This window comes from Callorhinus ursinus, unplaced genomic scaffold (assembly GCF_003265705.2).
Source record: "Callorhinus ursinus isolate GAN/ISIS: 27379988/994484 unplaced genomic scaffold, GSC_fseal_2.0 scaffold74, whole genome shotgun sequence".
NCBI classification, from domain to species: domain Eukaryota; kingdom Metazoa; phylum Chordata; class Mammalia; order Carnivora; family Otariidae; genus Callorhinus; species Callorhinus ursinus.
In genome coordinates this window covers 2,011,899-2,037,310 of record NW_027397136.1, presented here as the reverse complement: position 1 = coordinate 2,037,310, position 25,412 = coordinate 2,011,899, and the positions used below count along the sequence as shown (strand labels likewise).

The 25,412-nt window shown below is 53.6% G+C and overlaps 1 protein-coding gene and 1 long non-coding RNA gene across 2 annotated transcripts in view; one reads left to right on the top strand and one right to left on the bottom strand.

The window, feature by feature from the left end:
• Nucleotides 1-874: 874 nt before the first annotated feature.
• The window catches only part of CACNA2D4 (calcium voltage-gated channel auxiliary subunit alpha2delta 4), a 130,819-nt gene continuing 106,281 nt past the window's right edge, over nt 875-25,412 (bottom strand). The window contains exons 27-38 of the mRNA XM_025851828.2: nt 19,289-19,350; nt 18,122-18,166; nt 17,853-17,915; nt 9,276-9,346; nt 8,815-8,890; nt 8,268-8,320; nt 7,921-7,976; nt 7,574-7,594; nt 4,913-5,030; nt 3,137-3,249; nt 2,763-2,845; nt 875-2,016 (exon numbers count right to left, since the gene is read on the bottom strand). Of these exons, the coding sequence (XP_025707613.1) occupies nt 1,912-2,016; nt 2,763-2,845; nt 3,137-3,249; nt 4,913-5,030; nt 7,574-7,594; nt 7,921-7,976; nt 8,268-8,320; nt 8,815-8,890; nt 9,276-9,346; nt 17,853-17,915; nt 18,122-18,166; nt 19,289-19,350 (866 nt within the window). The 3' untranslated portion in view covers nt 875-1,911. The remainder of the gene's footprint in view (nt 2,017-2,762; nt 2,846-3,136; nt 3,250-4,912; nt 5,031-7,573; nt 7,595-7,920; nt 7,977-8,267; nt 8,321-8,814; nt 8,891-9,275; nt 9,347-17,852; nt 17,916-18,121; nt 18,167-19,288; nt 19,351-25,412) is intronic.
• Nucleotides 10,591-16,432, top strand: LOC141371503 (uncharacterized). The gene is made up of 3 exons (XR_012376502.1): nt 10,591-11,073; nt 11,368-11,493; nt 15,878-16,432. It is a non-coding gene; the product is annotated as an uncharacterized lncRNA (long non-coding RNA).

Sequence of the window (25,412 nt, the reverse complement as noted above, 5' to 3'; positions counted from 1 at the left end):
GTAATAGACTAATAGTAGGTAACATGTAATTTGTGCTTAACTATATGCCGGGCACACTGCATGAGTATCACATTCGAACTTCACAGAGCTCTTTCAATAATTTGCGGCCAATTTTCAAGTCTATGCTTCAGTTTCCTGGTCTATAATATGGGACTAATAACTACCTACTTCAGAGGATTGTTGCGAGATTAAATGAGTTAATACCTGTTACCATGCTAGCCATTCCTAGCATTATTTTGCCATGTAAACTGGCTGAGCAAGTGAGCTTGAGTCACTCTCTTCTCTGAGGCTCCACTTCTTCAGCTATAAATGGGGCTGTTAATGCCTACCTCACAGGCTTGTTGTGAGACTAAATCGTGAAAGTGACGTCATATAATCAGTAATGTAAGGCATTTTACAAATACTGCAATGAATGCATTATTCAAACTTGGCCCACTCTACAGGGAAATGGGGCCATTTGTTGGTGGGAAGCTTGTACTCTGAATTGTGGAGGGCTGGGAAGAAGGGTCTCCCGAGGCCCTGGACGCTGTCCATGCTTATCTTGGGGCTTGGCTGGACCTCCTCATTGGAGGTTAGTTGAATTTAAAGTCCTGAGGCCACCTCAGAATGTCTACATGGTTCTGCCTTTTAGTGTTGCTCTCACAGTGGGAGCTGCTATCTCTCAGGAGCCAGGTCTGCGGGGGAGGGAGGAGGAAGCTTCAGGGCCTTGAGACCCTGGGGGAGGTGTGCATGTGGAGAGTAAGTTCCCAGATAGAGCTCCCCTCCTGGTGGACTCTGCTGTGGGTGGTGGAATGTTCCTCGAAATGCCAACGCCAGGGATAGAGTCAGGTAGTCTTTTTAGTTTTTAAAGATTTTATTTTATTTATTCATTTGAGAGAGACAGAGCACAAGCAGGGGGAAAGGCAGAGGCAGAGGGAGAGGGAGAAGCAGGCTCCCCGCTGAGCTGGGACCCTGACATGGGGCTCCATCCCAGGACATGGAGATCAAGGTAGTCTCTTTTATAAAGATAAGTGGCTAGAAAAAGACCACTATGGGATGTGGACCTCCTGGGGAGGCTGGAGCTAGCCTTCAGGAGACCCTTCACCATGCCACTGTGAAGGACTGTGCTTTTTCCTGCAACTTCTGCTTGGCTGCGACTATGCCTCCACCTCCCGTGTTCTTCTCTCACCTTTCAGGGCAGCAACTGCATATTTTACCCTCTTGGCTTTTTCTTAGATGCAAAAGTTTCTGTACATTAGCATTTGGTAAAGACATTTTTTAAAAGTTTTTAATAGCAATAGTTTGTAGACATGCCACAGTAATATGAAAGGATTTAATACCTGTTCCTGTTCTGGGTTTTTCCCACTACTAGTTACTTCATTGCCCCCTCCCAACCCGCCCCCATACACACACACACACGCCCGTGAGCGCACACACACACATTTTTTTGAGGGGCAGCTAGGAAATTGACCTACCCCCCACCATGCATCTCATTTTGAGAAAGTTCTATTTCAGGTGGGGGCATGTTCTTCATCTCATTTCTGCTGTTGGCCTCATTCTGCCCCTCTTTCTCAGTAGCTTTAAGTTCTTGGATTCTACTGAAGACCAACCAGGTTCATTAGAAACAGCTGACCCTTGGCTGGGTCTGGACTTCTGGAGAATAGATGCAATTAAATTCTTTTGTTTTGGTCCAAGATGAGCTCACGCAGGACTCCTGAAGAGGAGGTAAGAAGGATGGTACTAGGCACCCCGCAAGGTCTTTGAGAAGTGGTTTCAGGTTCCATCCGGCAATCTCAGGAGGCAGGGACCATTAGCCCAAGATTAAGATGAACAACCCAGGTATAGTGAGGTGGATCCCACGGCAGGTGCTGACTCTTTAGAATGTCTCTGGAAGGATTATCTTGTCAAAACAAAGGTGAGAGTGGGTGGGTGTCACCCCAGCAGCTGGGGTGGTAGCACCCATGCGCACAGAGGCAGCAGGAGCATGGGGAGCGGGGCTGAGGTGTCCGAGGTGCCACCACACTCCTGGGCATTTTCCTGTGAACCCAGAACAGAGATGAAAGGGTAGCATTCAGGATGAGGCAAGGAATAGGGAGGAGGGTCTCTGGGACTAATAGCCAAAAACCTGGAAAGAGGGAAATCCAGAAAATGGAAGAGACACTGCCACTGCCATCTTTTTTAGACTGCCTATTTTGTAGGGGAAAGTAGAGGCTGTGCACTCAGTCCAGAACCAGGCTCAAGCCTCTGCTTGTCCCTAGTCTTATAGTGGCCGTGGAGCCATCCTCTTAGAATGACTTTGGGGAAGCCATCAACTCTAGAAGCTCCTTTGATGTGGATTATTTGTGACAGTCATATCCAGCAAAGACAATACCATGTATAAGGCACCCAGCTTGAGGCCTTAAGCTCAAAGCACCCTACATAGTGGGTACTCAATTTATGTCGGTCACCATTAGAATTTTGCATACAGTGATTTCCTCCTATTTGCTCAGATCATTCGGAGCTAAGTACAGTAGTAATGAAGGCAATATGGGGAAGCTGTGTCTTAAATCACTGAGGGTCCAAACCCTAGGAAATTTGGCCCTCAGCTCCTGGTTGACTCGGTATGTAACTGCCCCGGGGGCCTAAATGTCAATGCACACGCATGAATGTATTCCACGGAGGTGCACAAGCACAAGTGTGTTCCTAAGTGTCCGCTCAGACCAGCAAGTGCACCGGCACCGCCCCGGAGCTCGGGGTTTGAGAATGAAGACCAAGCCCCCCCTTCCCCCACCTCCAGCCCTCACCTCTGAATGGAAGGCATGGCAGGAACCTGGTCTCCGGCGAAGCTTCTGGGAGCGCATCCTGTCACACTTGACAGAGGCATTATGTGCAGAATTCACTGTTAAGGCGAACACCTCATGACAGGAGTGGATTCTGGAGATTCTAGAGACTAAGTTTGGGAAGAACCTACCCTTGGTGGGACCAGCTGTCTTGCAGAAGATGGTACCCAGGGGTGGGGGAGGGAAGGGTTGGGGAACAAATCACAATGCCTTGGGGGGAAGGGTGGGATGCTGGTGGTGGGGGAGGCTGGCCTCACCTCTCAGCATCTGAGCCCCTCAAGGACATCTACACCACCATCCCTCCCTCAGCCCACATATCCTGGAGGTTGGAAGGATATATTTGACTTCTGTAGCCTCCTGCAGGACTAGTGGGAAGATGCTACAGTCACAAGTGGGGTCTGTCACCAGGAGGAGAAGGTTACTACTGGGAATCTGTTGCATCACAAATATCCTGTGGCAAAGAGACAAGCAGGTCGCAGAACTTCTCTATGGCAGGCCGACTTCGAGCTTCTAGGGAATTTCTGGAGACTTATAGTGTGGAGTTGGGGTGGCAGGGGAAGGAACAGAACCATGAGGCCGGTCAGATTAGGAGCAGCTGCAGGGACAGTCCTAGGCAATGAACTCAGTCCTCTGGGCTTATTTTACCCACAAACCTTTGCAGTTGTACTGCTTCCTAGCCGATTGGAGGTGAGGACGTCCAAACTGGGATAATTCTTGAGAGGGAAAGGACTTACATAAATCAAGACTGTCCCAAGCAGATAGGGATGTGTGGCTGTCCTGGCTTTGGGGGACTGTGGCGGGGGCCCGCCGTGCGGGAAGATGCAGTGCTCGGGCTTGGCCACAAGGTGGCACAGCGCGCCCGCACACGGCCCTGGAGGCCGGGCAGAGGGAGGGAGGAAAGGGTTAGGGAAAGCCTGTTCCGCCCAGTACGTTACATAAGAGCGGCTGCAACTTCCTGAGCATTTCCTATGGGGTGGAAGATTTCTCCCTCTCACATACACACTTAACCTTCGCCACTCCGAAGGAGGTTGTATTGTTCGTGTTTCGCAGAGGAGAACACAGAGGCTAGAAGAGGTGAGGTAACTCGCCCAAGGTTACAGGGCTAGGAAGCAGCAGAACCAGTTTCTGAATCTGTCTACTCTCAAGTCTGTGCCTCACACCAGACCATTTACTTTATCCTCACGACAAGCCTTTGAGATAAACGAGTCACAGTAGTTCCCAGAAAACCACTCTGGTGAGGTTAACATCCACCCGACATCACGTACTAGTATGACAGTCCCATGCCCCAGTCTGAGGCCTTACACTAGAAAATAATTCCCTTGAGGTCTGGGGAGCCTCAGGGACATCCTGAGAAGCCCCTGGTGAATGGCAAAGCTGGCTGAGTGGACACCCTAGAGGAGGCCCAGGACAGAGTTTCATGAGTTGGTAGGTCCCCGAGGTCGGGGTGGGAGTCAGCAGGAGAGAAGTTTCTGTCAGGTGTCCCTGCCCTCCCGGGCCAGGGCCTGGCAGAACCAGTCGGATCTAGCTCGGATGTAGCTCAGCTCCAGCAGCCTGCACACAGGAGAAGGCCTGAGTCTAGGCGGGGCCCGCACGCGGGCTCCATGCCTGGGAGTGGAGAGGCCAAGTGTGATCTGACAGCGCTAGAAGCCTCCTCCAGCCCCCCGCACTTCTGAGAAGGTCCTCAGGCTTGCCCATTTCTCTGCACAGACAGGTTTCGGGGGGAGAGCCGACTGGTTTCTTTCCTCAAAGCTACCCTCGCCTACCCATGCCTTCCCAGGGCTTGCACATGCTGCTGAGCTTGCATGGCCTTGACACTGAACTGCTGTGGGCTAAGCAGGTGTGTGTGAGACCCACACCGAAAGGGTCACCGAGAGAGGCTGTGCGAGTCTTTCTTCTGGGCGGGATGGCTTTGGAGCCTGAGGTGGGGTGGGTGGGTCTAGATCTGGCCTCGGGACCACCTTTCCCCAGTTCCCTTAAGATAGCATACCAAACCGTCCAGCGCCCGCAGCTGGCCTACCCTCTGCCTCAGCCTGGGCTTCCTTCACTGAGGAAAAGGAGAAGCAAAGACCCTGGGAGGCCAGCCGGGGACAGGCAGAGCTGCCCTGGGGCCTTACTTCTGGCAGGCTCCGCACTCAATGATCCCGTTGGTCTCCCGGACAGCTGTCTGGTGCACAAACACAGGGTACTCCGTGTCGCAGGGCTGCAGCACGTCCTGTTTCTTGTGCTTGTGGGCTGCAGGCAGACAGAGTCACAGAGGGGAAAAGAGCAAATGAGGAGGGCCTGAGGAAGCCATGCCTGTGGGTGTCTCGGCGGCAGCACTGCAGAGGCAGGTGCCGGCACCATGCAACAGAACAGCCCTTTGTCCGCGTGCATGCGGAGGGCTCCCTTGTTGACGAGCTCTCGGGGCTTGTGGGGGAGAGGTGGGGTGGAAGGAAGACAGGGAAGGAAAAGGAATGGAGTGAGAGAAGTGGACGGTAGCACGGTGGAAAGGGCAGCAGACAGGGCCCGGGGCCTTGGCTCTCGGTTGTGCGTGATTAGCACACTAGCCCCGTGACCTTGGGAAAGCCACCTCCTCTCTTTGGAAGGCTGATCCTCAATGTAAGCTGGCTGGTTGGGAGAGGGGTGGACGTGGACCTCTTGAAAGCTCCAATCAGCACTGATATCCAGGGTGTGAGAGGAGAGCAGAGGCAGGAGGAGTGCCAAGGGGCGGTTTGGGGAGATTTTGGTCCCTTAATCCTATGACACCTCCCCCCTTCCTTGTATACAGGTGACATTCCTGAGGTCTAGCTACAGTGCTCTGCACATGCAGCTCCCGGACAAGCCCTAGCTGCTCCCTAAGCCCCGCGGCCAGTGATGAGCAGAGCAGGAAGGGCTGAGTGCTTGACTGCCAGGGTCTGGGAGACACAGCTCCCAGCCTTTCCGGCTCCTCAGTGGTGCCCCGAGTCCACTCAGGGTCAAAGGATGGAGTGAACAGGACTCGGCAAAAGGAAAAGCTGAGGCTCTCGCAGCCCCGTCCTGGAGGACGCACATTTGTGCCTGAGGTGAGCAAAAAGCAAACCAGGGCTGGTTCACGGGCTGAACGACATTATTTTTGTTCAAAATAGCAGCACTGTTTTGTTAACACAGCACTTCTGTTTCTTCCAGGCACTTCTCATGCATTTCCTGTGCTCTCGGGGCCTATCTGCAGAATAGGGAGGGTGGGTAGAATCACTCCCATTTCATAGACCCCCATCTCAGGGTCACATAGGGCTTAGTAGGAGAGCTCCCAGACCCAGAAACTTCCCACTAGACCTTGAAGGCAAGAGGGGAGGCCAGTCTGCGGGCAGAGAAGTGCTGACTGAGAGGAAGAACCGGTGTTCAGTCGGGGGCTCTGCACACTTGGTCAGGTACCACCAGACCTTCCAGGGCTGCTGCTGGGCACTCGGCTGTCTAGGCCCCTCGGAATCTGGGAGTGGGCACTCTGGCTAAAGACTGCAGAAGCCTGGGGGCTGGCTTCGCTCCTTCCCGGGCCCTGTTACACTGGCCTCGTCCCCAGTGGGGGCTGGCTCAGGGCTGGGCCTGTCACCTGGGCCTGTCACACTTTGTGTGGGTAGGTTATCTCCGTGACAGCAATAGTAACAATGCCAACAATGACAGGGTGGAGTAGGCTTCCACACAGCTGGGAAAGGGCCTCAGGGCCTCCCTCAGTCCATGTCCTTGGACTCCAAGTCCAGCGCTGTTCACTGAGGACAGGGATGGGTGGCTGGACCAGGCCTCCCAGGCAGGAGGGAGGAGCTCCTGGGGCAGCTGCCCTGAAGGTGAGAGATTCTGAACAAGCAGATTGAGGGAGATCATGCTCAGTGTTTGCAAAATGCAGCTGCTAGGAGAGAGAGAACACGACAAGGAGGGGAGCCATGTCCCCCCAGCCTGTGTTCCCATGCAAAGGGGAGGCGGGGCCTATTTCTAAATGGGCTGTGACACGTGGTTCCTGGTTCCTGTCACAGACACCATCAGGAAGCCAAACTCTTAACAAAAGTGGGGTGGGGAGTACAGCCCAAGCAGTGGAGATGTTCCAGAACCCCATGGCAAAGGCTCTATTGACATGGAGGGGTTGAAAGGGACCGGTTAAAGGGAGACAGTCTGTGTGGTAGGGAGCTCCCAGCTACCCAGAGAGTGGAAGTCACTGACTTCCTTTTGCATTTAAAGATCAAGTGGCCTCACTCTCCCGGGGTGCAGTCTGGAGTCAGGGCTGGCTGAGAGTGAGGACATTTCTTTGGTTTGTGGTCAGGCCTGTGTAAGGCACTGTCCTCAGACATAAGGTCACAGGAGTTAAATTATCCCCAGAGTGCCCCAGTCACCAGACCAAGGCCTTCACCTGCCCACCCCCCCAAGCCCTGAGCGCTGCTGAGGGCTTGGAGGACATGTGAGCTGGAGGCACCCTTGTTTCCTGCTCCATGAGGAGACCTGGCGGCTGCTTACCTGCTTGTGGTCACTGCCACTGGGCCACATCACTCTCTTTCCCCTTGGGAATCATAAGTGATCTCACCCAAGGAGATGGCTAGAGGGTTTTGTTTGCCCTGGGGGAGGACTGTACTTGTGTGGGATGAGATCTGGGCAACATCCCCACCCCTTAAGGAATGGGGCTTTCAGTTGGGAGAGGCCCTCTGAGTTAGGGGTGTCCCCGGATGAAGAGAGCTCAGCCTCCCTTGGATGCCCGCCTAGGATGGAGAGCCGAGGACAGGCCCCTTTTGCAGTCCCTCCCCACACCCCCTGAATCCTCAGTGAAGGCTACTCACAGTGATGGAAGACAGCTTTGGCTATCCAGGACATGAGTGAGGCCCAGCACAGGGTGGGCATGATGTCAAACGAAGGGCAGGATGGCACGGGGTGGCGATGTCGCATGGGATGATGAATGATGACACGTGGAACAGTGGTGTCCCGAGATGGTGGCGTGATGTGACACAGAGAGGTGAGGGGAGCCAGGAGTGAGGGGGGAGGCCATGAGAGAGGGCCCAGCAGGGGGAGGTGGGAGCCATGGGCTCTCAGGAGTCCCCATCCTGCCTGTCATCCGCCCAGAGGTGACAGGTTCCTACTGAAATGGCTCTGCTAGGAAACACTCCCTTTTGCAGTCCTGTGTACTCACCCTCAGCCCCTTGGTCTGCACGCCGGGAGCCCCAGGCGCTCCACTCCAGCAGCAGCCTGTCAGACGCAGAGCTGAATCTCCGAAGACCGGCATGCCCTCCCCACCTGGGCCAAGGCGGCTGGAGCACCGGCGCTCCCTGATGGCCCCTGGTCCGGCCCTGCTCCTCCAGGCCACCCTCTCCCCTGCTTGGGGCTCCTGGGTGAGCAGAGTGTGTAGGGGGGCAGGCGCCAGACACCCGGGGTTCCGGGGACCTCCTGCAGCTCGTGCTCAAAGGGCTCCCTCATGCGGCACACCTGCATCAGGTCCCCCCCAGCCCCACCCCCATCCCAGACACAGACCCCACTCACAGCAAGAGCTCGTTCACCAGCAACCGGGTAGCAGTCAGGAGGGCAGAGATGGGCTGGGAAGGAGGGGGGACACACAGTTAAGCCCAGGCCCGGGGCAGGGATGCTCCCCTGGGCACTGCCAGTTGAAGACCACACCTGGGGGTGGGGGGAGGGGCTGCCGCCACCACCCATCCCTTCCCAGCAGAGGGGGCCTTTACGACTGAGTTATCTGATAAAGTCCTACTGTACGGGGGCGGGGCACTGTATGCCCATCAAGAAGACTAGTCGAGTTCTCTTCCTGAGGAGCCACTTGGGGACGTTTCTGGGATCCTTTATGATGTGTGTGAAAGCCCGAGCAAGTGAGGGTAGGAACAAAGCAACGCAGGGACTATGGTCTGCTCTCTCTGCCAGAGGCCCATTAGCTCAGGCCTGGGGTGGGGGCAGGCTGAGGGCAGGGAGCAGGGGTGCGGAGGAGGCGGGGAGGAGGTGCGACAGGACTTTCTGGTCTGAGTCCAAAGTGGGGTCCTGGGGCTAGCGGGTGGGAAGAAAAGTCTGGGGTGACACTCACGCTGATCAGGGGCCAGGCGGCACTGGGGTGGTGACTCAGGGGTCTGCACATGGCCTGGTAGTCATACATGGTCACTCTGAAAATCGGAAACAGGATCTGGGGAGTCAGACCTTCCCCCATCCTTTCCCACCCAGGGGGGTTTGCGGCAGGGTTCCCATTCATGGGGTTCCTGAGGGTGCGGGAGTGAGGATGGGCCGATCAGACAATTTCATCTCTGCACTTTGACTGCTTTAAAGACATCGAACAGCAAATTCGGTTTTCCCTCTAAGGGCTCATATGACCTTATACCCCTCTCCACCTCATGTCTAGTCTCCGGCTTCAGAAATGTTGCTTTGGGAGCTCTTTGGGGCTTTCACCATGGGTTTTTGAGGTCAGGATCCTGATATCTGTCGGGACCAGTTAGCATCAGCTCTTGCCTTTTCTGTGTGTATTCAGTCCGGGCAGAAGCATGTCCCACTTACTGGCTGAACACCCTCATGCTGAGCAGCTGGGTCATGAGAGCGCCATCCACCTCCCCCAGGAATCTTCCCATCTGTGAGGGAGAGAGAGAGAGAGAGATGGATAGGGAGGGAGGGATGGGGAGGGAGTGTGGGAGAGACAGGAGGGAGAGAGGGGGAGGGGGAAAGGGGGCACAGAGGAGGAGGGGGAGGAAGAAAGAGAGGGGGGAGGGAAAGGGGGAGGAGGGGGGAAAGAGGGGGAGGGAGGGGGCGGGAGAGAGATGGACCGGCCAGGGCTCACTGCTGAGCTCCTGACTTCAGGGGTGGGTTGGGTCTCCCCTATAGATACCTTTCAACAGAATCAGAACTGTACCCATTCACTGGCTCCCTCCCCCTTTAACAGGCTCCCCTGCCGTATTCTCTATCTTAGTGCTTTTCACTTAGTTGGCCATGAAATCAATCTAGGGGTTACAATTGGATCTTTTCTTTCTTTTTTTTTTTTTTAGAAGGCACAGAATTCCTTTGAACAGTTTGGTGTGAATTGTGTGTAGTCAGGTTAAACAGGGTTTTGTGAAATTTGATTTGTATGGTGTGTGTCTATGTCCTGGATCAGATGTAACATGTATCTCTTTCTGTGAGTCATGGTCAAAGAAGGTTCAAAAGCAGCCCTCTGCTCTGTCACACTGGCATCCTTATCACCCAGCCAAATACATTTTGAGAGTTCTGGAGCTGCCTTTGACTTCCCTTCCCCCCCCCCCCCCCCCCCCAGTTAATCAATGTGCCCTGCGCGTTTGTCATTCACCTTCGGACTCCTGGACAGTGACTTAACCCAGACCTTTGTCCTCCCAGCCACCCACTCCACCCTCCTAACGGGGCTCTCTCCCAGTCCCCAGCCCTGCTGCCAACACAGTTGGGATTTGGTTTCTCTCTCTCTCTTTTTCGTTCCCTAAAGAACAAAAGAGGATCCTCCTTCCCCCTCGTCCCTCCTTCATGACCCAATCAACCAGCACTGGTGAGCACCCACCACTCTGTGCCAGGCCAGGCCTATCCTCCAAGCCCACAAAGTCCCCCAAGTCCGTTGACCCTCAAGCCTGCTGCTATGCTCTGGCTTCAGGCTGCCCTCCAGCCTCAGCCCTACGCTGACCTCCCTGCCTGCCCTGGCCTCTTGCTTCTGCTGGTTTCTCAGCATGGCAGAGTGGAAAGAGCCTGGACTTTGGAATCGGATTTTGATTCAGATCCTGGCTCTAGCACTGCCCACTGCGTGGCCATGGCTTGGGTAGGGGATAGCGTGTGCCAAGCATCTGGAACCCAGCGAGTGCTCCGTATGTGGTGGCCACGTGATAAAGAGCTGCTCTGGGCCTTGGCTCTTCTCTCTCCTTTGACAACCCTTCCCCAGTCCTCACTCCAAGGAGCTTTCCTTGTTGTCCTCCTTCAAGAAGTCTTTCTTTTTTCACCTTTCCAGCTGGACTTAATTAAGGCTGCTCTCCTCTGCACTCGGAAACTGAGAGGCTAAAGACAAAGTCAGGCGGGGGTAGCCCAGAGAGAGCTGAATAGGATGTGCAGGTTTCTCTGAGCTTTGTGCGCTCTTTGGCCAGAAGGCCCCTCTGTTCTGAGGCCCGAGAGGCTTCTTGGAGCAGGGCAATGGACAGAGCAGAGGATAGCACGGAGGAGTCGAGGGCATTTAAGGGAAAGAATAGCAAGTGGAAAGGTGTGAGGGATCCAGCCCTGCTGTTCTCCAAAGTGTCGCCCTGAAGCCACGTGAAGTTCATTCAGCTCAAGTGATCACTCTCCATCAGCTGCTTTTTGCTGTTCCAGTGACCAGGTATGTGTGCGTTCCTGCCTTACCAGACAGCGAGATCCTACAGGGCAGACATCTACCTCCCTGCTTCCCACACACCACACGGTGTCTTGTTCGTGGTTACCATTCAGTGCATCTTTGCTGAAGGAATGTGTGAGTGAATGGACAGGGGAATGAATGAGTGATCTGAGTATTCTCCCTGGGAAAGTGCAGTGGGGTGGAAATGAGGCTCCTGATGAGGCTGGCCCAAATTTCCACAAGGCTGTCCCCTTCTCTTTCCAAACTCTAGGCTTATTTACCAACAACCCTGTGTTTCAGACACTCGATTCTGAGAAGACAAGCTCCTGTACACTGGAAAAAAATGTACCCTCCTCTGTACATAGACAACGTGACTTTCTAGGATATGTCACCCTGACAGAGCATATCCATCCTCCCCTTCTTTAGGTAAGGCAGTCCTGACTTGAATTATGGAAGCCGTGTGTTTGTCTAAAAGACTACATTTCCCAGACTCCCCTGTGGCTACGGCTGGCCAATGAAATGTGAGCAAAGTTGCCCGGTGGGACATCCGGGAATCTGTTTAAAGGGAAAAGACTCTGTAGGAGGAGCACCTCATTCATGGCTGTTGTCCTCCCCTTCTTCTTGTCTGGAAAATGGACAAGAAGACAGGAACTCCTATAGCCATGTTGTGAGCTTGAGGATGGGGACGCCTGGCAACCAGGCCGTAGCAGGCCTGGTCTACCTTCATCTACTCTTTTATGTGAGAGAATAAACTTTTAATTTGGTTAAAACTCTATTGTGGGGGCTCTGTTCCTGACAGCAGAACACTATTCCTAGCTGGTGGTTTCATTTGAACTTCATCAGAATGAATCAGTGCCTCAAATAGGTAGACTGACTTAGTTCCTGACTCTGCAAAGCCAAAGTCCAAACACTCAAACTGGAGTACCCTTGTCGGTTTAGGGCGCCCAGACTGACTGGGGGGGTCTGTAGCCTCTTTCCAGCCACAGCGCTATACAAGGGCTCTGGAAGCTCCAGGTCCCTGCGCCCCAAAGTGCTACCTGCCTTTTAGGTTTGCTCACAGCGGGGCAGGGCTCCAATCCACCAATAAGCAATGGTCCTTTGGATCTGCCTGAGCTCTGGGGCTGCACCAAAAGGGCCTGGGGCTGCCTGTGTTTTCTGTCTGTAATGAGGCAGGAGTGTGTGCGGGGAGCAGATGGGGCAGGTGGCGGCAGAGAATGCAGAACTGATGAGTACTCCTGCTGGCTGGGCAGCAGCCCCGGGCATAGGCTAATCTGCATGCCCGTGTGAAGCTACGGTCCCCAGGGGAAAGGGGGACCGGAGGGTGGGTGGGAGGGCCCTTGACTCTTGGATGGAGCAGATGTCTCACAGCCTCTTACCCAGGGACAGCCTCAGTTTCTTCTCTAAAAACTTAAGGGGTGTGAAGATTAAATGAGTTACCAGAGTGGCTCCTTGGGAGGACCAATTTCCTTTTGTCCCTTTCTCATGTATCGCCCCCCCCTGCCGCCAGCTCCCCTGAGCTGCTCAGTCTCTTGACAAGTGCCTTTGGCCCCACAGAGGGGGGGGCTGGGCATTTAGGACCGTGCTCCAGACAGAGCCGCCCAGGGGGCTTCTGCCATGATGGGCCGGCTCTGGGCAGGTGGCCAGCTGCATTTTTCTTGGGAGGCACCCAGCCTGAGCTGCCCTGTCCCCAGGAAGGCTCTGCTACCAGGGCCTGGGGGAGCCAGCAGATGTGCTGAGGCAGGCCATGAGGAGGGGGGGCTGGAGGGGCATGGGAGAAGGGGGAGCTGAGGAAAACAGGAGCTGAGGCTCAAGACACACACATCGGAGGCCCTGTGAGGGCAGAAAGGGTCGCCCTGGTCTGAAGACAAGGTCAGCATTTTGGGCTGGGGGCAGGGAGGGAGAGGGTGCTGTGCCCTCTGAGAGATTCAACTCCTCAGGGAAAGACACCATGATGGGGCATCTGATTTTCTAGCTTTGCTGCCCCTGTGAGGTCCATTCTGAAGCTCTCCTGTGTAGGTGCTACCCACAGGCAAGTGATAGCACTTGGGGTCCCCAAATCCGGGGTGACAGATCCACTGTAAACATTACAAAGATCCACAGAGCTGTTGTCACTCTCTTGGCCCCAGCTGTCTGCTTCTCTTTCTAGGCCCCAGTAGAGGGCTGTAACCCTGTCATCTGTAGTTCTTTATTATAAGAATGAGCCCTGAGCTGGAAGAGAGGCCCAGGGGGACAAAATGTCTAATCAGTAGGCCTGGAACACCACCAGGGCCAGGAGAGATCCAAGCCGGCCCTCCCTCTGGCAGACCGCAGATGGTGCCCTGGGGCTTCTGCACTCACCCTGTTTGCTGGGCAGGAGGGCCTCAGTGAGGAAGGGCTGGGGAGGACTTGGGGAAGAATCTCTGCATCTGGAACAGGGACAGTCTTCTCTCCCCAGGCCCCTGGACGGACCTCGGCAAGGACAAAGAGTAGCCTGGACTTTCTGGCACACTAGCCCAGCTGGGAAAGTGCATCCAGATCAAGAGCAGCGGACACGAAAGCCTCGAGTTCGTCACACACCAGAATCATCAGAGGGCTTGTCACAGCGCAGTTGGAGGGCCCCATCCCAGAGTTTCCGATCCCCTCAGTCTGGGTAGGGCCCAAGAACTCTCATTTCTATCAAGCTCCCAGCTGTTACTGCTGTTGCCAGGCCCCCCCCCACCCCCACTTTGAGGCTAAGGGATGAGAGGGAGGCAGGGAGCAATGCATGAGTTGGAGGGGGGCCAGCACTCGGGTGTGTTTGGGGAGGAGGAGGGGCTTTTGGTAGGGTGATTCTGAAACGACTCACAATGGTCCCAGCCTCTGGGTAGGCTGGACCTAGTAACTCGCTTCTCGTGAGTAAAATACAGTAAAAGTGATGGGATGTCACGTCTGAAATTAGGTTGCAAAAGACGGTGACTTCCGTCTTGTTGTCACTCTCTGTCTCTGGCTCTTCTTGGCTTGCTCACTCTGATGAAGCAAGCTGCCACGTTGTGAGCTGCCCTACGGAGAGGGCCACGTGGGAACCGACCATGCCAGTGAGCTTGGACGCTGACCCTTCTCTAATCAAGCCTTGGCATGACTGCAGCCCTGGCTGACACCTCACTTTCAGCCTTAGGACAGACCCTGAGCCAGAATCAGCCCGCGAAGCCATACCCGGGAGCTGTGGACAGTCAGGCAGGTGGCTTTAAGCCACTACAGGTTGGGATAGATTGTTACACAGCAAATAGATAACTGTTACAGAGTTGCTGAATGAATGAGTTAAAGCAAAAAGCCAAACTGGATGAACAGACTGATGATCTATAGCATCAGCCCCTGGCTTTCCACCATGGGGCTTCCACTCGCCTTCCAGTCCGGCCCCTGCCACTGCCAGACACAGCCTCTAAGTGTCGCTGAGTACCGGGCATCGTCCAGGTGCTGCTGCACCACTGGCGTCTCTGGCCTGGGTATCACTCCCTTGGTGCCCTCTCAGACACAGCTCAGGTGGCCGGGTCAGACTTGTCCAGGGTGAGGAAAGAGGGACCCTGTCAAGATACTGCTCCCAGAGCCCTGGCACCAGCCTTGGAGTTTCATCCAGGGGTCGGGATGCCGGGCCTTGGCGTTCAGGGTCCTAAAGGCATCGTTCCTCATTCCAGAAGATGCAGCCAAGTGCAGCAAAGTGAATGAACTCTGTCCCAGCAGTAAGAGAGTGGCCTGGGGGAGGGGCTGGGCAGGAGAGTGACTACCCAGGAGACTGGGACTTGCAGCCTGCCTCACCCTCCAGAGAAGGCCATTCTCCCTGCCCCACAAATTCTCCAATTCCATCAAAACCTATGCTCCCCTAGCTTGGTTTCCCTCACCACGAGTCTTTTCTAGAACCTTTGTCCCCTCACCATCAATGTTTTTCACTTGTATTTCTAAGCTCAAAGTCTGGCTTTTCTGTAGCTGTTAGTTTTCAGGTTACTAACCTCACCTTGCCGCTCAATTTTAACTCCAGGATAAAATGAGATGATGGTGGTGGTTGTGTGTTGGGGGGTGTCCTTCCTGGGGCCTCGAAGTGGTGGGGGAGGAGGGGAAGCAATGTGGTGTCAGAAGGCAGGGTAACCAAGCACAGTGGGAGCTTGGGGCTCTGGGGGAGCTTCTGGAAAGTCCCAACTCTATTAAGAAGATTAAATTTCATCGTTTATACCCTGCTTCATTCTACAAAGGATGGCTTTTAAAACTACACACAATGTTATAATAGCTGAGAAAATAGGGGTAAATAAGCTAAGTAAACATATACTTTATAAAATAGAAGTCTCTAAAATAACCGTTACCAAAGTTGTACCCAGTGATATTATGATTTGTGAAGACATGTGAGCAAACGTGATCTGGGTAGAACAGGACCCAAGGGGCCCAATGGGTTATGCAAAGAGCCCCTTGGGGGTTGTCTGTCATTAAGATGGCCCTGCCCACTTTTCCTGTGCTGGGTTGGTTTCTTTCCTGGCCTCCCTCCCTGCAAGGCCGTCTTGGCTGCCTCTTGAGCAGGGTCAGCAAATGATGGTCGATGGGCCAAATCTGGCTCACTACCTCTTTATGTCAGCCCTTGAGCTAAGAATGTTTTTGTATTTTCAAATGGTTGGACAAAAAAATAAAAAAAATTAATATTTTATGACATGTAGAAATGATATAAAATTCCAATTTCAGCGTCCATAATTAAGTTTTACGGGGATAAAGCCACGCCCATCGTTCACATGCGGTCTATAGCTGCTTCTGCGCTACCGTAGCAGAGCAGGGGGTTGTGAGGCCTAAATCCCCACTCTCTGGCCCTTTCCAGGAAACGTCTGCTGGCGCTGGCCCTGGAGCACGGGAGCCCGGCGTGGCTGTCTCCTCCGCAGCTGCCAGCCTTCCACACTCTCTCTGAAACTCTGGCCCGGGAAAGCCAACAGCCCAGACTCCTGAAGACAGGGCGGTCTCGGCTCCCCAGGGCAGCAGGGGTCAGCCCAGGAATGATGGGCAGCATCAGATCGTCCGGCGGCCTTATCCCAGCCGCTGGTGGTGCTGGCCTTTGTCATCACCCATATCCCCCCCAAGCAATGGCCACATGCCGAAATGCACTGGTGCTCTGTCCAGGGGAGAGTGGCATGGCCAAAGGTGGCATGAGAGGGACAGAGAGGAAAGGCAGAGCCATCCAGGGACTGCAGTGAATGATGAGCAGTGCAGAGACGACAGGATGGCCAGCCCACCCCCGACTCCCCGGGTGAAACCACCTTTCTCTTCCCCAGCGCTGCCGAGTAAGGCTCTCCTCAGGGAATCAGATTCCGTCACCCGCTCGTGTCTCTTCCTCAGTTGCTCTTTTTCCCACATCTCCTTCCTGGTTCCTGCCCCAGTTCCTGCCATATCCCCCTGGCTTCTTTGGACCCTAAGCCCTGCTCTGGAGAGGCCAGTGTGGAGACATGACCTTGTCCTGTGGCTCTGCCAACACCCCAGCCCTGGGAATCTCGGGTCGAGGAGGAGCTGAGAAATCATGTAGTGCAGTCCCCTTATTTCAGAGAGGAGGAAACTGAGGCACAGACCGTGGAGCTCCTCCAACAAATACATATCCAATTAGTTCAAGACTCGCACTGGGGCAGATACCATATCCCTTCCCTTGAGGCTCAGGCTGGAGGCCATTTTAGTGCTTCTGGCTTGTTTCAAGGAAGTACTTTAGGGGAATATATTCGAGTTCGGTTCAGGTTTGAACAGCCTTCTTTTTTAGTTTGAGTCTTGGCTAAATAAGGCATTAATTTGGGGGCCCAGTTTGGGGCTGAGCAAATACAAAATTAGGATTATACTTTCTCTTCTGCCTTTCTGAGCACGTGCGGAGCCAGGGAGACACCCAGGTGCCCGGGGCAAGTCTCTGTGTGCAGCCAGGCTAACAGACGGAAGAGGATTGCCTCCATTCCTTTGTGTCCCCCCAACAAACTGAGGGTCAGGCTCCATGGGTTAGAATAGAATTTTCCTCAAGGGAGGTCTAGAGAGGAAGGGAGCTCAAAGTGGGAAGGGCTTGGCGCTTCTGGGCCCCATGAAGATAGACGGGGAGGCTGCTATGGTCTGAATGTGTCCCCCCAAATTCACATGTTGAAACCTAACCCCAAGGTGAAGTAGAAGGTGGGGTCTTTGCGAGGTGATAAGGTCACGAGGGCGAGGCCCTTAGGGACCGGATCAGTGTCCGTATCATCGAGACCCCCGAGAGCTCCCTTGCCTCTTGCACCACATGAGGACACAACGAGGAGTCTGTGGCCCGGAAGAGGGCCCTCACGCAACCACACTGGCACCCTGCTCTGTGGATGAGCCACCCAGTGGGCGGCCCGAATGGACTGAGGAGGCGGGAATGTGATGGGGGGGGACAATGAGTCTGAGGGTGTTTGTGCTCTGGGAGGAGGCTTCCTATGGCCAGGCCGGTCAGCGGCATGGCTAGAGCACAGACCCCGCGGGGCCCTGCGGTGTAGCCTGGCTGAGCCTCTCCTCGTCATGTGGACAGTTTCCCTACCAACCGTGGGATGAGGTCGGATTAGGGAGAGACAAAATAAAGAAGTAACATTTTCTCTGACCATCTGAGTGGAAAATGTCTGCGGTTTGTGATCTCCCTACACTGACTTGGTTTCAAGAAGACTCTGCTTTCTTCAGACTGTTCACTCTAATCTGTCCTAAGCCACCATTACTTCCTGGTGCCCTGAGCTGCCATTAGTAACCACCATTAGCCCTTTTCTTGACTGGCCTGGCTGCGGGATGACCTGACTCCCCCCTCCTTCCGCTTCCTGACACCTTACCTCCTGGGACCTCTCCGAGATCAGGATGAACCCGTTGTTGTCGATGACGAAGCAGTCCAGCTCCTGGGGAGAAACCAGGAAGGAGGTCATGGCCAGGCTCTGACTGCTGGTCCTGGCCTGGCGTGTGGGGAGCCCTCCATGTCTAGTGCGAAGGCACCTTCTGTGGCCCAGCACGGCAGGGGAAGGAGGGGAGCTGGCCCGTTAGGAGGATGTGGTTGAGGGGCCCATGGTTCCCAGTCCCCCGCCCTTCCCCCTGGGGGAGAACTTACACTGTCCTGGCAGCTCTCCGGGCAGGGTCCGTCCACAGTGCTGCACTGGAAGAAAGAGAAACTGTGCATGGTGTGTACCTCTGCATACATGTGTGTTGACGCGGGGGACATGCAGTGTGTGAGCATGCCTGTGTTGTGTGTGTGTTACATTCGTGTGGTGTGGGGAATGGTGGATGTGTGTTTATGGCACACTGACGTGTGTGCGTGCGCATACACTGTGTGTGCTGGGTGTATGGTACGTGTGGTGTGAGTGCGATGTGTGTTGTACGTGCTGGGTGTATGGTACATGTGGTGTGAGTGTGGTGTGTGTCGTATGTGCTGGGTGTATGTGTGCTTGGTGTATGTGCGTGTGTACGGTACAGACGTGTGCTGTGTATGCGTGTGTGAAGCTGTGTGTCTGTGGCTCAGGATGCCGAGAAGCAGGCCCCCCGGCTGTCAGCAGCCCCTGCACAGGGGTTTGGCCACACCCGAGGGAGCCGCGGCCCCAGCAGCCCATGTGTGAGGGTTGGCGGTCAGCCGCATGGCACCTGAAGCCTCCTGGGGTGGCTTCAGAGGCTCCCGTACTTTGTGATCCTATATGGTGGGGAGGGTGACCCTAGGTTACGGGGCCGGTGCCCCTTCCCAGCCCATCCCCTCCATCTTTATGCTGTGGTTTCCCAAACCTGCTCAAAGTGAGGAGGCAGCAAAAAGCAGATGGGGCCATGGACCAGAGGGGCAGATTCTGGTGGAGGAGCTTGAGGGGGACAGCGAAGAGACCCGGGGTGCACAGAGGGCTCTGGGGAGCGGAGAGCAGAGGCGGGGAAGGAACGGGTTGGGTGGGAAGCCCTGTGGATGGACAGCAGTCCAGGCTTGGGTCCTGGCTAGAGGGACCCAGGGCCCACTCTCCTACTCTGCCTGGTGGGGCAGGACGGGTGGGAATACCAAGTCCTGCCCATTCCCGGGGCTGAGCGGAGGAGAGCCCCTGGTGAGGCAGGCCAGGAGCAGAGATGAGGCCACAGGCAGAGGTATGGGGAGCTGAGATAGGCAGAGAAGGAAGGGATCCGGGAGAGCTGAGCTAGGGCCCCGAAGGGGGCCGAGAGGCAGTGGGGCAGCCGGAGGAGACAGCCCTCCTCACTGCGGACGTGTCAGACCGGTCCCCTGACCCTGATCTGGCACCATCACACCCACCTGCCGGGTCGCTGCCCAGAATGTGCGTTGCAGGAACTCCAGCCTCATTTGGACGCCCACCGCTACAAGGAAGTGGGAAGAGGGTGGCCAAAACCATGGGTGTGTTTTTGGGGAGGGGGTGTTGGGAAGGAAGAGACAACGAGAGAAGAAAGTAGATTGAGGTTAGAGAGAAGAGGTGCATCAGCAGGAACCGAGGGGAGAGGTAGCACCGGTCAGCTGGGTCAGATGGCAGCCTGTGAGAGCCGAGCCGAGGCTCCTGGGGGAGTGGGGGAGGGGGAGAAATGCAGACAGACTGGTGGCTTCTGTCTCTTCACAGCAGATAATACTAGAAAATACCTCCAGAGAAAGATGAGGCCCAGGTTCTAGAGAACAATAAGATGGCACTCATCCTCTGATCTTTGGAAACTCAAGGCAGGTGGACTGGGCACATCATTGTCCTTTTTCCCAAGGATGGAAAGACAGAGGTAGAGAGACTGAGCCATCTGTTAAGGTCTCGGGACCAAAAGTGGCGGGCTGAGACTGGAATTCAGGGCCCCTCACAGGGCTTTCTAGATCTCAAGCCTGACACAACAGCCTCTCTTGTACCTAATCCCTGCTCGGGGTCTCCCCCACTTGGTAAGAAGCCTCTTTCCTTGCTGAAAGTTGTGATCAGCTTTACTCAGGTTTGCAGGTAGGTTCCAGAAAACCAGAGATGCTACCAATTGGTAAAAACTACCCTTTGGTGACGCCACTTACAAGGGGCTACCCATGCCTCTTTGGTTCCCAAATAGGCTTGGAGGACGCAAGCTGGAGCTCACGTGCTAAGAGAACTCTGGGCTCAGAGAACACAAAGCAAAGGCAGGTTATATTGAAAAGAAAAAGCATAGAAAAACTAGGTCGACTTCCTACTGTCTGGTATAATAACATCGAAAATTTTGAGTACCAGGCACCTTCACATCCATGGGCTTATTTCATCCACACAGCAGAGCAGTTCTATTCTTATTGGGGCTTCACAGAGGAGGAAATGGAGGCTTGCAGAGATTACCAGCTTGCCTCAGTCACCCGGCCCCGAAAGATGGAACCAGGACGCAGCCGGAGTCTGGCTCTAAGGCTCTTAACCTCTCTGTTCTGCAGGCCTGACTTGGGTTGCAGTGGCCAGGAAGGAGCTGGTGGATACGAGTGAGCAGTCTCCCATCTGGGCCGCGGCTCCCTCGTCCATACAGTGGGAGTGGAGCTGGGTTCCCCACTGCTCTGCCACATTCATGACACGTTCTAATCATCCCGGTGGCCACTCAGTGGAGAGATTTTCCATCACGATCATTCTCACTTCCCAAAACTCAGCAGCTGGCTCTTCTAAATGGACTGGAGTTCCGGCACAGAGATATAGAATTGTAGCCTTTTGTTTTTTTTCAATGATCTAGGAATGATCCTAGACAAGTTTGATGAAAAAAAATGAGACCAAGGAAGGGTCAAGGGGCCAGAGTTCTGGCCCTGGGTTAGACAGAGCTGTGATCTTTGGATTTGTTTCTTTGGTTATAAAATGAGTCATGATTACACTTGCCCTAGGAAGGCTGAATGGGTAAAAGATTGTGGAGGCTCAAATGGACAGTGGGAGAGAATATTATTCTACACTAGAGCTTTGGTTCTCAAACTTGGCATGTGTTAGAATCATCCGGAATGGGGCGCCTGGGTGGCTCAGTTGGTTAAGTGTCTGCCTTCGGCTCAGGTCATGATCCCAGGGTCCTGGGATTGAGCCCCGCATCAGGCTCCCTGCTCAGAGGGAAGCCTGCTTCTCCCTTTCCCTCTGCCCCTTCCCGTTGCTTGTGCGCGCTCTCTCTCTCCAATAAATAAATAAAATCTTAAAAAAAAAAAAGAATTATCTGGAAGGTTTGTCCCCATCCCCAGAGTCTCTTATTTAGCATGTCTGGGGTGGGGCCTGAGAATTCGTATTTCTAAAGTACTCCCAAATGGTGTTGATGCTACTGGTCCAGGAACCATAGTTTGGGAACCACTATTGTAAAGCAATGCTGTCTGATTGAACTTTCCGAAACGATGGGGCTGTTCTAGCTCTGCACTGTCTCATACAGTAGCCACTAGTCACGTGTGGCTATCGAGCCCTTGAAATGTGGCTGTTATGACTGAGGACCTGAATTTTAGAATTTTATTTAATTTTAATTAATTTTAAATTTAAATAGCTACATGTGGCTGGTGGTCACCATGTTGGATAATGCAATTCTAGAACTCGTGCAGTTACAGATGATAGAACCAGGGCCCTGAGAGGCCCCTTCTCCCCCCCACCCAGGGAGTCTCATGACAGTTCTGTGGCTGAAAGTATGGCTAGCTTTCTCGAGCAGGTCTTACAATGTGGGAACATTTGAGTTCCCTGCGCACTCCTTTGTTGCTTCAAGGTCTGCAGGCTGAAAGGAGTGGGTGGGAAGGGCACAGGTACATGGACTTCTTGGTCATGACAGAAACAAAAGACACACAGACAGCACATAATCCACACTCAAGGCTTGTGCTGGAGGGCCCAGTGCTGGTTGTCACATATCCTCCACCCGCTCACGGTTCCCTCCATCCCTGCAGGGGACTCCTCAGTCTCTTCCTCTTATTCTTCCTTTTAAGACCACCCTTGATATTCATTTGAGACAATTTCTTTCACCTGTAGAAAAAGGCTGAGTGATGGGGAGGGGGATGGGTTAGCCTGGTGATGGGTATTGAGGAGGGCACGTTCTGTGTGGAGCACTGGGTGTTATGCACAAACAAGGAATCATGGAACACTGCACCAAAAACTAATGATGTAATATATGGTGATTAACATAACAATAAAAAGTTAAAAAAAAAAAGAAAAAGGCTGAGTGAAAGAAGAGGAACCTTCTAAAAATTGTCAGAGAGCCATCACACTAATGCTTAGAATGATCAAATCTTTGGGATTTAGGAAAGCTTATTTACCCCTGTCCTTGGCTTCCTTGGTCAAAGAGCTTTCAGCCTATTCCTCGAGGGAGACTCTGCCTCTCTACCTGCTTGCTCAGAGCCAAGGTGCATAGAATCATGACATTCCCGAGCTAGAAGAAATTCTATGATTCTATCACAGAGTCTTGAGAGAGTGGGGGCTTGTTTTTCCCTAAGGAAACAGGTTTTTGAAAAAAAAAAAAAAGAAAGGAAACAGGTTTTTGAGACTCTTGTGTAGAAATGGGAGGGGAACAAAGCAGACTGTCTCCCCCTAGGTTCGGTCCCACAGCTGGTGCATAAGCTCCTCTAAGACAAGCTCTGGGTCCTTCGTATCTGGGATCCTTCGCAGAACTGAGGACATTCCAACTGCTTACTACATCTCCACATTTGAGTCACCAAGAGCATTTCAAACTTCACATGTTCAAAACCGAGCTTGGGCTTTTCCTCCCCAAAATGTGACCCTCATTGAGACTTCCCCATTTGGGGCATATTCCACTTAATTGTAATCATTTTCCCTTATCCCGTCCAAGTTCTGCAGACCTTATTCCAAAACACAGTAAGTCTGTCTGCTCCACCCTGGGCCAAACCAGCATCTCTCACTTGGATTAATGTGCTGGACCTTCTGTGATGTGCAGCCCCTCTGTGATCCGTTCTCCAAGAGCCATGACAGTGATCTTTCTGAAGATCAAATCACATCACTCCCTTACTTAAAACCTTCCAATGCCTTTCCACTGCTCTTGGAGCAAAATCTAAACTCCTCTGTAATATAGCCTCAAACCCCATAAGGAGCCGGCCCTGCCGTTCTCTCTGATTTCAACCTGAATTATCTTCTCCCTCAAACATGCTAGTCTCATTCCCACCTAGGGCTTTTGCATCAGCTGTCCTTCCGTCCTGGGATGCTCCTCCCTTAGGATTTTACATGGCTGGCTCCTTCTCATCATCGGATCTCAGCCCAAACATCACCTCCTACGGAGGCTTTTTCCCTGACCTCTCCAGATAGAGCAGCCCACCTCTTCACCTTTCATTCTCATTTCATCACTTTTTAATTTCTCAGGAACATGATTTACTTATTTTGTCCTCACTTATTGCCTGTCTCACCTTAGTGGCATGGGGGCTAATAGTAGGCAAGGGGGAGTGAGTTCTGATCCCCAGCACCTAGCATCGTATCTAACATATTGTGCAGCTCCAAAAATATTTTTTGAATGAAATGAGTAAATATTTGTGAATTCCACAGAGCCAGCCACTTGATGGGGAAATGAATTCTATAAGATCTCTCAGTCTCATCCCTTACCTTTAGGGTTCAGGACTGTGCTGAACTCCTTCCTCCCGTCTGGAGCCTCGCCCTCTTACAGATTCGGACTTGGGACCCTAGAGATGGAGCTGTGCTCTGATTCCTCTGAAGGCCCAGGAGGGAACCCGCTAAGGGATGAGGACTTCAGGTGAGAGGAAGAGAACTTCCTCAGGGCAGGAAGCACTAGATCCTGACGGTGGTCGTGGTGGGAGGGGGGTGGGGAGGACAGAATGGGGGAGGGAGGGAGGGGCATGGGAGCCTGCTCAGCAACAAACCGTCTGTTCTACCTAATGGCTTTCATCATTTCAAGTCCTGTTCAACTCCTGCCTTACAACCCAAACTGCGTTTTTCCACCCCAGACACTGAGGGAGCCCAGCCTTCTTCTCTCCTGGGAGACCTGCCAGGGTGACCGTTGGGTCCTGTTCTGCTTGCTCAGGTGGTCAGCCATTGTCAGAACCTCACTGGTCCCCCATGTCAGGGGAGCACCAGGCTGGCCAGCCTCCCTCGCAGTACCTCCTATCAGCCTGCTGTGTGCAGGAGACAATACCTCATGGTACTGTGTTTGCAGACAGGCTCAGACCTCTTGGTGCAGAGAAATCCAAGCAAAGGGGTGGAGGGAATCTGAGGCACCTGGCCTTTCTGGGCTGCTCCCCCTGTGGGTTATTAAAAGACCTCCCCCTCTCATCTGGGCATGATTGGTCCTTGTTTCAGAGCCTGACCTTTGTCCCCCAGGTCCTACTACAATTTGATAGAGGCGGAAAAATGACATCCCCTTCCTCCTGCCCGTAGCCGGGCCTGTCCTTCTTCCTCCCCTGGACTTCCTCTTGCCCTTCTCGCTCCCCTGCCTCTGCACAAAGATCTCTGCCTCTGCACAAAGATCTCTGCCTCTGCACAATGATCTCTGCCTCTGCACAAAGATCTCTGCCTCTGCACAATGATCTCTGCCTCTGCACAATGATCTCTGCCTCTGCACAAAGATCTCTGCCTCTGCACAATGATCTCTGCCTTTGCACAATGATCCCTGCCTCTGCACAAAGATCTCTGCCTCTCCACAATGATCGCGTGCTTTCCTCCAAAGCAGCTTTTCTTTACGATCTTCTTGGCCGTCAGACAACCTAACAAAGAGCCTCAATAAGGCCACAGGCAGCAGACGGCTTATCAAGATGTACCTCTTTTGCTCTGAGTCCTGGCTGTCACCTCAGTGCTGCTTTGTCATCACAGACGGCAAAGCAAAACGGCTGTACGCGCGCGCGCGCACACACACACACACACACACACACACACACACACACACACAGAGGGAAGTGATCCCTGTGGGGAGCCGTGCTCCCAGGGGTCAGCACCTCCACATTTTACCCCCTCGCTCTCATATCTCCTTTGTCCTTCCCCTTTCTCAGCCCAGAGACTGTTTAACTGATCAAGAGCTGCGAGGCTAGGAGTGGCCCATTTTTTATACCTACAGGCCGGGTTGCCAGCAAATGCTCAAGGTCATGGAGTGCCAGTAACAGAAGGGAGACTAAAGATCTCAATCATTCTAACTCCTCATTCTACAGAGCAGGAAACCACGGCCCAGGGCTGTCAGGTTCATTAACTAACTAATAGCTAGTTAATGAGGAAAACAGAGTCTAGACTCTGGGTCCTCTGATACCTAGGCTTGGGCTCTTCCCTTGTATCCCTCGTTCAGCTGACAAGAAGGCACTGGGGCGTGGGAGAGGCACAGTCCGTCTTCCGGAACAGCTCAGAGTATATGAAAGAAGATAAACCACATCACAGAAAGCTACTATACATTTTCTGCTGTAAGAATCACAAGGATGGCCCAAAGAAAGGCTATAGATTGGAGGTCAAGTCTGTGGGCTAGCCCAGGGAAACTTCATAAAGGAGGTGACTTTCTGGTTGGGTTTTTAA